The 13,352-nt window shown below is 33.5% G+C and overlaps 1 protein-coding gene across 1 annotated transcript in view; it reads left to right on the top strand.

The window, feature by feature from the left end:
- SEMA3A (semaphorin 3A) overlaps positions 1 to 12,911 on the top strand; it is a 535,871-nt gene extending 522,960 nt beyond the window's left edge. The window contains exons 19-20 of the mRNA XM_050785247.1: positions 7,910 to 8,052; positions 9,436 to 12,911. Coding sequence (XP_050641204.1) covers positions 7,910 to 8,052; positions 9,436 to 9,891 — 599 coding nt within the window. The 3' untranslated portion in view covers positions 9,892 to 12,911. The remainder of the gene's footprint in view (positions 1 to 7,909; positions 8,053 to 9,435) is intronic.
- Positions 12,912 to 13,352: the final 441 nt, after the last annotated feature.

The raw sequence follows: 13,352 nt of genomic DNA, 5'->3' as shown, positions 1-13,352 counted from the left end.
ATTACAAGTTTAAATTTTCTTTAAGGTTTCATTGTCTTTTTATACTTGGCAAGTTACATCCACTAACTTCATATTTATTGGTCCTATTTCTAGTAAATGGGTTAAGCACAGATGCATGTTCTTAACCACACTTGTTGGTACATGCACACATACATGCCTGCAAACTCACATTGAATATTTACACAGAATCTAATTGGTGAAAATATCATACTAGACACTGGAAAAACATTGTACTAGACATTACCTCGAAAAGTAAACAAAATCACTGTTATGTACTCCAGTATATGCTGTAGACTTTGTTTTATTTGCACTACAATATATGATATTATCAAATAGTTTGTTAGCATTTTTTTTTCTTTTTTGTTTTTTGACGGAGTTTCACTCTTGTTGCCCAAGCTGGAGTGCAATAACACAATCTCTGCAAAATGTAACCTTTGCCTCCCGGGTTCAGGCAATTCTCCTGCCTCAGCCTCTCAAGTAGCTGGGATTGCAGGCATGCACTACCATGCCTGGCGAATTTTGTATTTTTTTTTTTTTTTTTTTTTTAGTAGTAGAGATGGAGTTTCACTGTGTTGGTCAGGCTGGTCTCGAACTCCTGACCTCAAGTGATCCACCCTCCTCTGCTTCCCAAAGTGCTGGGGTTACAGGCATGAACAACCATGCCCGGCCTGTTAGCCATCTTAACACTCAGGTTCAAAATATTCAGGAATGTTAAGAAGGAATGAATTTTTTTGTTTTCATTTTACACATTTTTAAATATTTTATGTCTTCTCAAGAGATATTGACCCATCTTTGAAGTGTTTTCCATCCACTTGAAGTTAATTGGTCTTTTCTATTGATAGAGCATCTATTGTATTTCTGCAGAAAATCATATAGAATCCAATGAGAAAAATCTAAGTAATGCTGCTTATACTTTAAGTTAGGCATTGGTACAGTATTCTGTGTCACCAGGAGTTTATGGGCAACATTTCCTTTCCTCCTGTTCTTGACCTTTGACACTGAGTATTATTGAAAGAAATATTAAAATTATAATGAAAACAACTGGAATTTTATTTTGCTTTATGTGGTACAGAAACTAACTGTATTTGTTAAATAACCTAAATAAATATGTAAAATAATTGGCATTCATTTACCCATGTCCTAAATTGTTTTAGTTTTACATTTATTATTTACAAATTAAACTCATAATAAAGTGGAAGAACACTAAAATTGATAACAAATCAAAATTGAATGAATATGATTCACAACCTCATCCATCTCTGTCTTCTCTATAGAACATCAAATTTCCTCAGATAGGTTGCATTATTAACATTTCAATCTTGCGAGACATTTACGGGGTTAAAATGGAGAGTGAATAAATAGAAAGCTGAAATGTGATGCCTTCTGTTTCTGCTATATTGGAAGAAAATCAAATGCTCAATAAGGCCTTTAGCAACATGATATTTCTGGTCAAATGATGGATATCATGACTTTTTTGTTGTTACAAAAGGAAGCAATTTATTTAACTATTTTCTTTCCTCCCATTCTTTCTGGTTTATTAGCTTCATTTCATTTCCATAAATTATCCCACTAAAGGAGGAAATGATTAATTGAAGATTGCTTCCTTAAAAACATTATTTCTTGTCATTAACAGCTGCAACATACTGAAACGTTGTGTTATCCAAACACACTGTGGTGCTTTTAAAAGAATTTTAATGTTTTGTTGCTCTCAATTATTTTGTTCTAACCATTCAGATGGTTGAACCCATGGGGAATCACTATGCTAATTTAACAAGGATACCCTTCTTTTCTACTGGCAATTTTCATGACAAAAGTTTGTATTCAAAACAGTTGCTTTCTAAGTGTGAAATTTATTTAAAAATGATTTAAAGTGAGATTGCTTTCTTTCTGGAAGCCCGCAAAATTATCTATTACATGACATCCTTTAGTGTTACAGGTATCCTTGGAGATATGAGAAGATATTCATGTGACTTCTCAGTTCTCTTTCTCTTCTTCTTATTCCCTATTTGGAATTTTTGATTTTGGCGTAGACATGATTAGTCATCATTGTCTCCCACCCTCTCTCAAGTCAATTTTTATAACATTATCAAACTTAACAAATTTAGAATATTTGAAATGCTTACATCCTCCAGCAGTTCAATGAAGCATTCCATCATAATCAGAGTTATAAACCCTATTACTTTTTGCTTGATTAAACTTTTATTCATTACTCTTATATAATTGTGATAACTCTGTGTCTTGAGAATGTCAAAGTTACATGAGATTTCAGGTTTTAAATTCAACATGTTATCTGGATTTGCCATTTAGCAAACATCAGCTAAGCGTTTACAATTACCATTCTGCCAGGATTATGAATGCACAGTGTGGTGGACGAGGGGAATAAATCAGATTAAAAAAAATTGTAACAAATGTAACTACACAAACTCTAAGAAGATAACTAAAGAGAGTTTTTTTTGGCAATATGGAAGAGGAAATATTTTCTTTGATGGTTGTAGGGGAGTGAGATTCACGCTGAAGAGTGTAATTTGTCTTCATTTGGATTCTCAATAAAGGATTTTAAGATTTAATTAGCAGTTAAACTATCACAACAGCAATAATAATGATGTCACCTGACATGTTTATGACTATTGCTGTGCCCAGATACTGTGCCAATATTTTTGTACAAGAATATTTTAAGAATAACAAAAATAGAAAAGGTTATAAAAGCCTGGGGCAGTGGCTCATGCCTATAATCCCAGCACTTTCAGAGGCTGAGTCAGGCAGATCACCTGAGGTCAGGAGTTTGAGACCAGTCTGGCCAACACGGTAAAACCCTATCTCTACTAAAAATATAAAAATTAGCCAGGCTTGGTGGCAGGCAGCTGTAATCCCAGCTACTCTGGAGGCTGAGGCAGGAGAATTACTTGAACCTGGGAGGCGGAGGTTGCAGTGAACAGAGATTGCACCACTGCACTCCAGCCAGGGTGACAGAGTGAGACTCTTTCTCAAAAAAAAAGAAAAAAGAAAGAAAGAAAGAAAGAAAGGGCTATAAAAATATTTCACTGTCTAAAATTGCTAAATGACCTATCTAATATATACAAGATGAGTTGCAATTGTTTGGTAAAAATAAAGATAAGATAAAAATAACAACATCACACACGTAGAGCAAGCAGACTGAGAGAGAACAAAGACAGACACGTGGCAAGAATATTTACCAAGAAGTTATAAGGGTAAGACATATGTTTGTCTAACTGCTTTTTGTCAGTCAATGTAGATGGAAGTATGATCACAAAGTTCATTTAAAAATAAAAGAATCTGTTGTTCAAGAGAATCTCAATAATTTCTAGAAAGTAAAATCGGAAAGAAAAATTTCACAAAGGTAAACAGAGTAAACACGGCAATGCCATCAATATCATATCAAAAATATTGTGACATAAATACAGTGAGTAATGGAGAATTGAGAAAAGTCTTACTTAGCATAGGGTGGGAACACCCTGCCAAAACCAATTTAATAAAATCAATTGTCTGATGTAATTAACATGGTGTGTTCCTTGTAAACTGCTCTCAGATCAACTGGTTTAATCCAGAAGGAGATTTTATATTACTCTTATCCTGAATATATAAGATTTGATATCCTTCAGAAAATACGTAATCACCAATACTTCCTCAGTTGAGTTTTTGTTTATATTGGGTAACCATGAATTAAATATTATACTCTCTGAAAAGTACCTAGAGTAGAGCTATACTGTGTATGGCTGTTTGCTTTAATAAAGAATCAAATTGATAGCATGCAGTAGGGGGACTATAGCAGATAATAAAGTAGTATATATTTCAAAATAGCTAGAGGATTTTACCTGTCACCACAAAGAAATGATCAATGTTTAAAGTGATGGATATGGTAATTACCCTGATTTGATCATTATACAATGTATACATGTATGGAAACATCACACTGTACCCTATAAATATGTACACGTATTATATGTCAATTATAAACAAAACAAAAAGTTAAAATTCATAGTTTTTTTTTTTTTTTTTTTTTTTTTTTTAAAGACAGAGTCTTGCTCTGTCACCTAGGCTAGACTGCAATGGGGCTATCTCGGCTCACTGCAACCTCTGCTTCCCGGGTTCAAGCGCTTCTCCTGCCTCAGCCTCCGGAGTAGCTGGGATTGTGAGCGCCCGCCATTATGCCCAGCTAATTTTTTGTATTTTTGTAGAAATGGGGTTTCACCATGTTGGCCAGGTTGGTCTTGAACCCTAGACCTCAAGTGATCCGTCCACCTCAGCCTTCCAAAGGGCTGGGATTACAGGCATGAGCCACCATGCCCGGCAAAATTGATAATATGTTTGACATCCCAAGAAAATGTGAAGAACTTAATAAGGTTATAAGAAGAACTGAAATATTATTTCTTTTTGTACTTTTTTTCTGGAGCTGGGGAGAGAAGGAGGCTGGAGGGAGATAGAACACATTGTTAATGGATTTCTAATGTTTCCTATATTGTACAAAATTTATGCAAGTGGTTGCGGTAGAACAGTCAGGAAATGGAAAGTATATTTATTGAATGCCTTCTAATTATTATTTTAAAACATTGATTAGGTATCTGTTTATAGGATGTCAGGTTAGGGAAAATTAACAGAAAATTTTTTACTTCTGAACACCCAAATATATGGGTGCTTGGCTGAGGTCATTTTGAATAAAAGTTCTGTTCCTAAGTCAGACGTTGCTGTTTGTAGAAACATCCTATGGCAGAAGACTTAATAGAAATAACTGCATCCAATAAAAATTTACTTTTGGCCGGTTGCAGTGGCTCATGCCTGTAATCCCAGCATTTTGGGAGGCCAAGGAGGGCGAATCACCTGAGGTCAGGAGTTTGAGACCAGCCTGACCAACATAGAGAAACCCCGTCTCTACTAAAAATACAAAATTAGCCTGCGTGGTGGCACATGCCTGTAATCCCAGATACTAGGGAGGCTGAGGCAGGAGAATGGCTTGAACCTGGGAGGCAGAGGTTGTGGTGAGCCGAGATCGTGCCATTGCACTCCAGCCTGGGCAGCAAGAGTGAAACTCCATCTCAAAAAAAAAAAAAAAAATTATTTTTAGTAATTACTGCTGATCGCAACAGAACCTAACAAAACATAAAATAGGATAATCTTAAACCAAAGAAATACAATAGTATCACTGTATCTTGACCGTGATTGATAGTTAACATGACAGAGCTTTTAGCCTCACTGGTTACCAACTGGATGATTCTGTTTCCTTTTGTTGGACGAAAAGGGGAAAGAAAGGGTCAACTTGGGAAATAATGAGACTTTGAGGTACTGGTAAGAGTAGTTATCAAAGCAAACTTACTAAGGGCACCAAGCTCATAAACCAAATTAACCAATTGTGGTTCTTGCCTTATTTAGGTGAGAAAGTACCTGAATATCAGAAAGTTTCTTGAAGAGCGTGAGATATTACTATATTAAACTAAAAACAATTTGTTATCATCATTGCGGAATCAAACACCATCTTATAGTCTATATATTCTAGATTCCACTATGAAGAAGTAGCAGATCAAATGAAATACTTTTTTAATATAAGAAAATATTTTCTATTGAAAGAATTATTTTTGTATGTTTTCTGGTACATTGGGAAAAGCTTGCCACCACCAGAGGATGTCTTGAAGAGGAAATGAAAACTGAGCAATTACCTAGAACTACAAGAAAGATTACCAGAAAATTATCTCTGTGGACTAACTAGAATGATTAAATTAGTTAGAATCACTCAGTGATTTTTTTAAAAAATGTACCCATTGGTGTTACATTGGTATTGAAACACTTATTTTCTATTATACTAGTTACATGTCTCCTCTTATCTTAGTCAATTAATGTATTGAAAGATTTATATGAAGTTCTATGTTTGAGAGTAATAACTTACTTATACCATAGTTTTCTTTAGTAGCTTTAGCAGATTATGCAAGAGACAAGTCAGTTATAATTGTAAATTTCTAGCTGGGAAAATAGACCTAAGAGACATGGCTGTTGAGAAAGGAGATGCTGGCAGATCACTGGGTTGTTTGTTTCTAAATCCAGTGGATTTTTCTATGTTTTGCTGTCATTTATATGATAATTCATTCATATACAGAGATTGAGTGAAAGGTCTCCTCCTAAAAGTATTTCTTAATAAAAAAGAAGTTTAAACCACAGAACAGGCAGAAAAAAAAAAAAATGTATTCAATGTAAATAGCATTAACTTCTGTGACAATGCATTCTAATTATTCATGGTAGCTCCTGAATTACAGATTTTCCAGCCCCTGTTGGCCACAGCAATTAAATTCGCCTGTATCCCAGGAAGCAGATATCTTACAAATGAGTATAGCAACATGCTCCATATGCATTCAATTCAAGACACACTAATAATTTCAAAGGGAAAAAAACACAGCCTATACAATGTAGATATTGACACATGAAGATATGCATCTCCAATATTTTTTAAAATGTGACTTGGAATCAGTTAAATATTGTTCCTTTACATTGCAATCATTTCTGATTTATTTTCCTATTTCCAGGGTATCGATCTTTTCAGTAAGAAGGGACAGATAGTTCCCAATATTGGAAGAGTTTTGTTTCATACCTAGGGCATTTGAGAAATAGGTGCTGAGGTTAACACTCCTGGAGATAGCAATTGAAGCTAGAAGGTGGAATGAAGTAGGTAGGGTATGATGAGAGTAGGAGATGATAGACACAGGCCTTGTGCAGGGATTGTATGGGAGTAGCATTTTTGAAGGCTTTAAACCTAGTGAGAGCAAATCATATCAGCTATGACAGTCAAAAGTATTCAGTTGATCATGACAAGAGTAAAACTGTCAAAGTGATGACAAAAAAAGGGGGAAACATTTTTTAAATTAAAAATCTAGCTGAGTTTGAAGTAGAGAGCAAAAATTTTTCATCTGTCTATACTCTCAGCTTTCTGTGCATGTAAAACATATTTATTATTTTCTAAATTAATTTAATGAGTTTCAGATTGTACAGGATGTCATAATGGAAACAGGATTATGCAAGATAATAAGCAGTTTTGTTCTCTAAATGAGTTGTACCTAGACTCCCTGTGTTGTACTTTTGATCTGAACTGTGTTTCATTTACCACATTGGAGGAGGTTACATAAAGGGTAAAATAATAGAAACTTAATCAGGAAACAGGTTTTCTTTTAGCTGCACTTTATTATGTACTTTTGCCTTATTCCATAGCCTAATTCCTGAAAATAATAAAAGATGTGTCATTTTAAAATAAGAACAATTGAAACCACATTGCATTGTAATTATGCATCTGTTTTTCAAAGCCATCCCTAAATTTTCACACCAATTGATCTTCAGAACAAACTTGTAGATTATTTAGGAATTATTAGTGGGTAGTATAAACTTCCTGCACTCTACCTTCTGTAAAATGCTAGATAAATATTAGTTGGCAAATTTAATTTTACAGATAAAAAATAAACAGAGGCAAAATAATTTATCTGAAATACATCCTTGTTTCCAAAAACTTAATCCAATAATTTTTTGTGTTACAGAATAATATAATACAAACTGGCCCCATTAGTCCAAGCACGGAGTTTTGCAGTGAAAATAATTTCCTGTAGAGTATTTATCATGACATATAAAGACGTATAGTTATGCTATACACATGACTGATTTTGTAAATGTAATTGGTAGATAAATCTCTGGTAGATAAATCTCGTCTGTTTTATGTAACCCATACCAAAATGATTAGTCGATTTAGGTAGGCATTTGGGCTCTGAAACCTTACATCATTGACATTTCTGTCATCCTCAATCAATATGAAACAACTTGAAACTTGGCAATAACTTGTCTCCTGAATTTCCAAATAAAAACTTTGGAAAGTTGAGATTACTTCTCTAATATTTTCTCATTTCATTTTCTCATCACTGACCAGATAATCACCATGGCCACAGCCCTGAAGAGCGAATCATCTATGGTGTAGAGAATAGTAGCACATTTTTGGAATGCAGTCCGAAGTCACAGCGAGCACTGGTCTACTGGCAATTCCAGAGGCGAAATGAAGAGCGAAAAGAAGAGGTACAGGAATGAAACTGACCGGATTATTTATATCTAAGATATACTGTTAAGTAACCCTTGTATTTTTTACTTGAGGAAAGAAAAAGCACTGAGAATGCTTATCCTCTTCTGAACCAATCAATCGCTCATTCATTAAACAAGTATTTGGTGCAGACTGATGATGTGATAGACTCTGTACTAGAAATTAGACAAAGAAAGGTAACCTGGTAAGAGTTTCTGTCCCAGAAGCAGTTTAGGGATACATATTAGACTCCCCTTATTTCTTACTGTGTTTATCTACAAAGAAATTGTGTTATCTAAATTTGTGCACAAATTAAAAAAAAAAAAAAACCCTCCTACTAATTTTAAATTGTGTTAAATTAATTATGTTATCAAAATCTGTTTTTCTTTATCCATTACCTTCCTCCTTAAATGGGGAAGGGAGGTTGGGAAAAGATAGTAGTAGATGTAGGATGAAGGATTTAAGGCTGCACTATAAGCTCTGACATCAACTATTGATGCAGGATGAGGCAGATTTCCCTGCTCATTTGTTCCATTTGTAACTTCCTAAGAGTAAAGAATTGTATACAGAAAATCTTAGTGAGCACTATGAGCCTTTAAAACTTTTTAACAGCCTTAAATAAGTGTAAACAGACTATTAAGTTGATTAATAAAATGTATTATATTCAGACAATTTTACAAACATAATATGATGTTAAAGGTAAAAACTCCTCCATTATCTTTTGACATTTTAATCAGTCTTAAAACTATATAATCCCACCATAAAACGCAAGATTGACTTTATGCATTACCAGGTGAGGCTTTTTGAGACCTCTGTTGTAAACAGTGTTCAAAATAAAAGCAAGGTTACAAATATTCAAAAATATGGTCTCATATATATTCCCATTCAAGACCAACTAAATGAAATAAATAATTAGTAAGCATGAAATTTTCTGCTTGTTTAACTTCTATTTTTTTAAATTTCAGTTTTGGAAATCTTATTATAAATTCATTCTAATGCCTCATATCTTTCTAGTGTCATGGTTCTGTAGTTCTAATTTCAACATTTAATGTTAACTTTATCCTATATTTACATACCTACTTTCAAATTTATAAAGTATCTTTGCTCTTTCTTCCAGTTACCTTGACTATTTTAATCATTATAATAAGAAATTCTATGGATACAGTAATATAACCAATACTCCCCAATACATCTTAAAAACAACTGACAGATATTATAATTTTCCTACTGGAAAAATGCTATCAATTTTCTTAAATTAAAAATTTTATTAACTGTTAAACTGTGCCTCGATACATAATCTAAAGTTTTACAGACACAGAGTTTTAGAGCTTGTATTTCTTTTAAATATGTATATTTTACACTGCCTTTTTTTAACCTGCTAGATCAGAGTGGATGATCATATCATCAGGACAGATCAAGGCCTTCTGCTGCGTAGTCTACAACGGAAGGATTCAGGCAGTTACCTCTGCCATGCGGTGGAACATGGGTTCATACAAACTCTTCTTAAGGTGACCCTGGAAGTCATTGACACAGAGCATCTGGAAGAACTTCTTCATAAAGATGATGATGGAGATGGCTCTAAGACCAAAGAAATGTCCAATAGCATGACACCTAGCCAGAAGGTCTGGTACAGAGACTTCATGCAGCTCATCAACCACCCCAATCTCAACACGATGGATGAGTTCTGTGAACAAGTTTGGAAAAGGGACCGAAAACAACGTCGGCAAAGGCCAGGACATACCCAAGGCAACAGTAACAAATGGAAGCACTTACAGGAAAATAAGAAAGGTAGAAACAGGAGGACCCACGAATTTGAGAGGGCACCCAGGAGTGTCTGAGCTGCATTACCTCTAGAAACCTCAAACAAGTGAAACTTGCCTAGACAATAACTGGAAAAAAAAATGCAATATACATGAACTTTTTTCATGGCATTATGTGGATGTTTACAATGGTGGGAAATTCAACTGAGTTCCACCAATTATAAATTAAATCCATGAGTAACTTTCCTAATAGGCTTTTTTTCCTAATACCAACACCTAACAGAGAACACACGTGAATGCAGTTGTTCACTTTAGCAGACTTAATGTTTCCTATGAGATTTCACTGTACAGGTTTGTCTTTCTTCTTTGCCTGAGAAATAAAAATGTCATTTGCCATATTGCCATCTAAAGGAGAAAAACTGCATCAGCAAAGCCATTGTATTGAACTAAAAGTTTAAAATGAACTGCATGGATTTACTAAGCTGATGAATATTCCAAAACGTGGTTGGATTCAAGGATATATTTTGTCTACCGGCCCTCATGTTTGTATGTACTTGAGGAGTAAAATGAGTAAAATGATACTGAATGAAACGTTCTGTGGAAATATTAAAAAAAAAAAAGAAAACATAAGCCATCCATCATCCAGAAGAAAAATGGAGTACACTGATCTACTACTGATGTCTTCTTTCAGCTTTGATCTAAAGATGTATTTTATTAAAACTATAATTTAAATGTACCATGACAAATATGCAGTAAAAATTAGTTGTTTTCTAAGCTAGAGTAGGATTTGTCTTACAATTATTGTGCTATATAGTTTTTGTTTTAAAAATTCCAATGGTGTGCTGCTTTCTTTGGACATTTTATTTTCAATTCTGTAAGAGGGATAGATGATATTGTTCTAGAAACATACATCATTAAGAGTGAACCTCTAAAACCAGGATAGAAATTATGCTTTATTTCTCTGAGAAAATCAAACAAATGGAAGCTGTTCACACCTCCCCTTCTTTAAGCATTATCTAAATTAATTTTTACTTTCATAATGTTCTTAGAAAAAAAACGGAACATTTAACCAGGAAAAAAGGAAGAAATAAATTGATTTTTAAGTATATTTTACTATAATGAATCAATGAAGGGAAAAGGAACTGCATATTTCATGAAAATAATAAGCATTGTCTTAATATACTGTTAATAGAAAATGTGTCTTAATTCTGTGCTTGAATTCTTGCATGATATTTGAGACAAAGATCTCTCTTATGATTCCACTAAGAATTTTATCTTTGTCACTGAATTTTTTTGAAAGAGAGAGATCAATAACTATTCAGAGCAACATGTTAAAGGCAAAGTTTCCAACCATTTACATCTGTATCAGGTGCCTCTTATCTTTCCTTATTTAAGACAATTATTTGTACAAGAAACAGATGACTCTTTTCATGTCAATGGGAGGGAATTTTCTACAAAGTATTTTCCAGGATGCAACCCACATTTAAACAATGTAAAACTCTTTGTTTCCTGCAACAACTTACAAAATAAGGTAAAAGACTAAAATTCAAGATTTGCTTCCTTCATTGTCCTAAGACGTTTCATTGAGAATCACTGACTTTGATATACTTAAAACTTTCAGCATTATACTGTGGTTTCTTTTTGCACTGCACTCACCTATTCAGGACTCCTCCCCCAGGTTCCTCATCATGCACCAAAATGCAAAGAAAACATCTTATTAGTAATTAATGAAGCAACATTGAAATTCTAATTCTAGCTGTCTTTGGATTCTAATTAACTCAGCATCAATTTCTCACCTCAGACTACAGTGAATTTTTATTTTCTATCAGCTGAAATATTTCACAGATGGAAGCTCATGTTTCAGTTTTAATGATTGCCTTGAATAAACAAGTTGTTGCCACTTGTTTCAAACAGAAGCCTAAAAATAATCTACATTCAATTTTAGGCTCCATTGACTAATATGGTGTTGCTTTTGGAAGTACTGTATATCCTCAAATGGAAGCCGAATCGTTAAATTATTTGAAGGACACACCACTGTACAGAAAATAGTGTTTGAAATATAAATCGAAGAACAAAGGGTGCTCCAAAAAATAGGTCATTCTTTTATTTTCATAAAGTACCTTAACTGTACTAACAGTCAGTGTTGTGTTTCATTCTAAATTTTGCAGCTGAAATAAATTTATTTGCAATAGCAGAAATATCTTATTATTCATCCTCAAAAATAAAGGATTTGAAGGGATAGAGATTATATGATAACTTTATAGAAGCCTTTCAAAATCTGAATGCATTTTGTTTTGCGTTATGAAATGACAATAGAAAAAAGTCTCGACTTCAATTAAAAGTTACACAAACAAATCTACAGGCATGTCTTTATATACCATCAGGTCTAAGTTTTCAAAGAAAATTGTAGATATAACTTGCAGATAAGTAACTCATTACAGTTATAATCTCTACCCATGTGTATTGAGAGGGGGCAGTTTGCACGAAAAAGAATTATTGGCCCATTTAATAATTCAGCTTTAATAGACTTTGTCATATGCATGAATCATCAGAGATGAAACTGTTTGAGAGACTCATGTGACCTTACGAAAATTACAACAGCAGTCTTAGAGTATGAAAATGATGCATCACAGCAGAGACATTATGGCCCAGTTGATATCAAATGTAAAATGTAAATGCATGTAAATGCACACTTCATTTTATGTATTATTTAGAAATTTTCAATGGTATGTGTTTAATATTTTTGCTACCTACACATCAGGCAAAAAAGATGTAAATAATTTGGGAGAAAAAGAGAAAGAACAGTGTAAAATAAAACTTTCTATAGGTACTCCATTTCAGTGTGTTCAACATCCTAAAATGCAAGATTTTCCCACGCAGGTGACAAGGTGGTTTATGTACTATATAAGGGCAGAAGGTGCGTGCCCATTCAATAAGCATGTTTTTTGCCAGGTAGGAAATATGTTCCATATCTGTATTTATCATTGCATTTCAGATGGGAACTAGAAAAACTGGAGAGAAAAATGTAATGAAACTGCTGCTGTAAATTATTCCTTTTAGCATGTATTCACTTGCTAAATACACATTTCTTCAAAATATTTGAATTCAGATGTCTTTACTGTTCCCTATAACATATGGTGTTAAGGAACATAAGCTCATAAAATGTTGAGAACCAGAGTCAGGTTGCTACATAATTAGCTAACAGATTTCTTCATTGTAATCATCTGTAAACTGGATTCTATATTTATGGTGAGGATGTGAATTTTTACGCCCTTTAAATTAAATATTGTTCTTTTTAATGTCATACCTAAAAAGGAAATGTAGGGATAAATTTTTATAATGTGTCATTTTCATAATCAGTTTGGTTTTATTCAGGATCTACAAAGATGTCAGATGATTGTTATTGAAATAGCTAATCTTAAAGGTCACAGACAAGCGTTTTATTAATATGCAGCCATTAGTATAATATGTTAAAATCTTTGTTTTATTAGTTCATTTTAAAATTTCCATTCAATTTAATGAAACTCTATCAGGTTTCA

Source organism: Macaca thibetana, chromosome 3 (assembly GCF_024542745.1).
Source record: "Macaca thibetana thibetana isolate TM-01 chromosome 3, ASM2454274v1, whole genome shotgun sequence".
NCBI lineage: Eukaryota > Metazoa > Chordata > Mammalia > Primates > Cercopithecidae > Macaca > Macaca thibetana.
The sequence above is the reverse complement of the archived record's forward strand: the minus strand, read 5'-3'. Positions and strand labels throughout refer to the sequence as shown.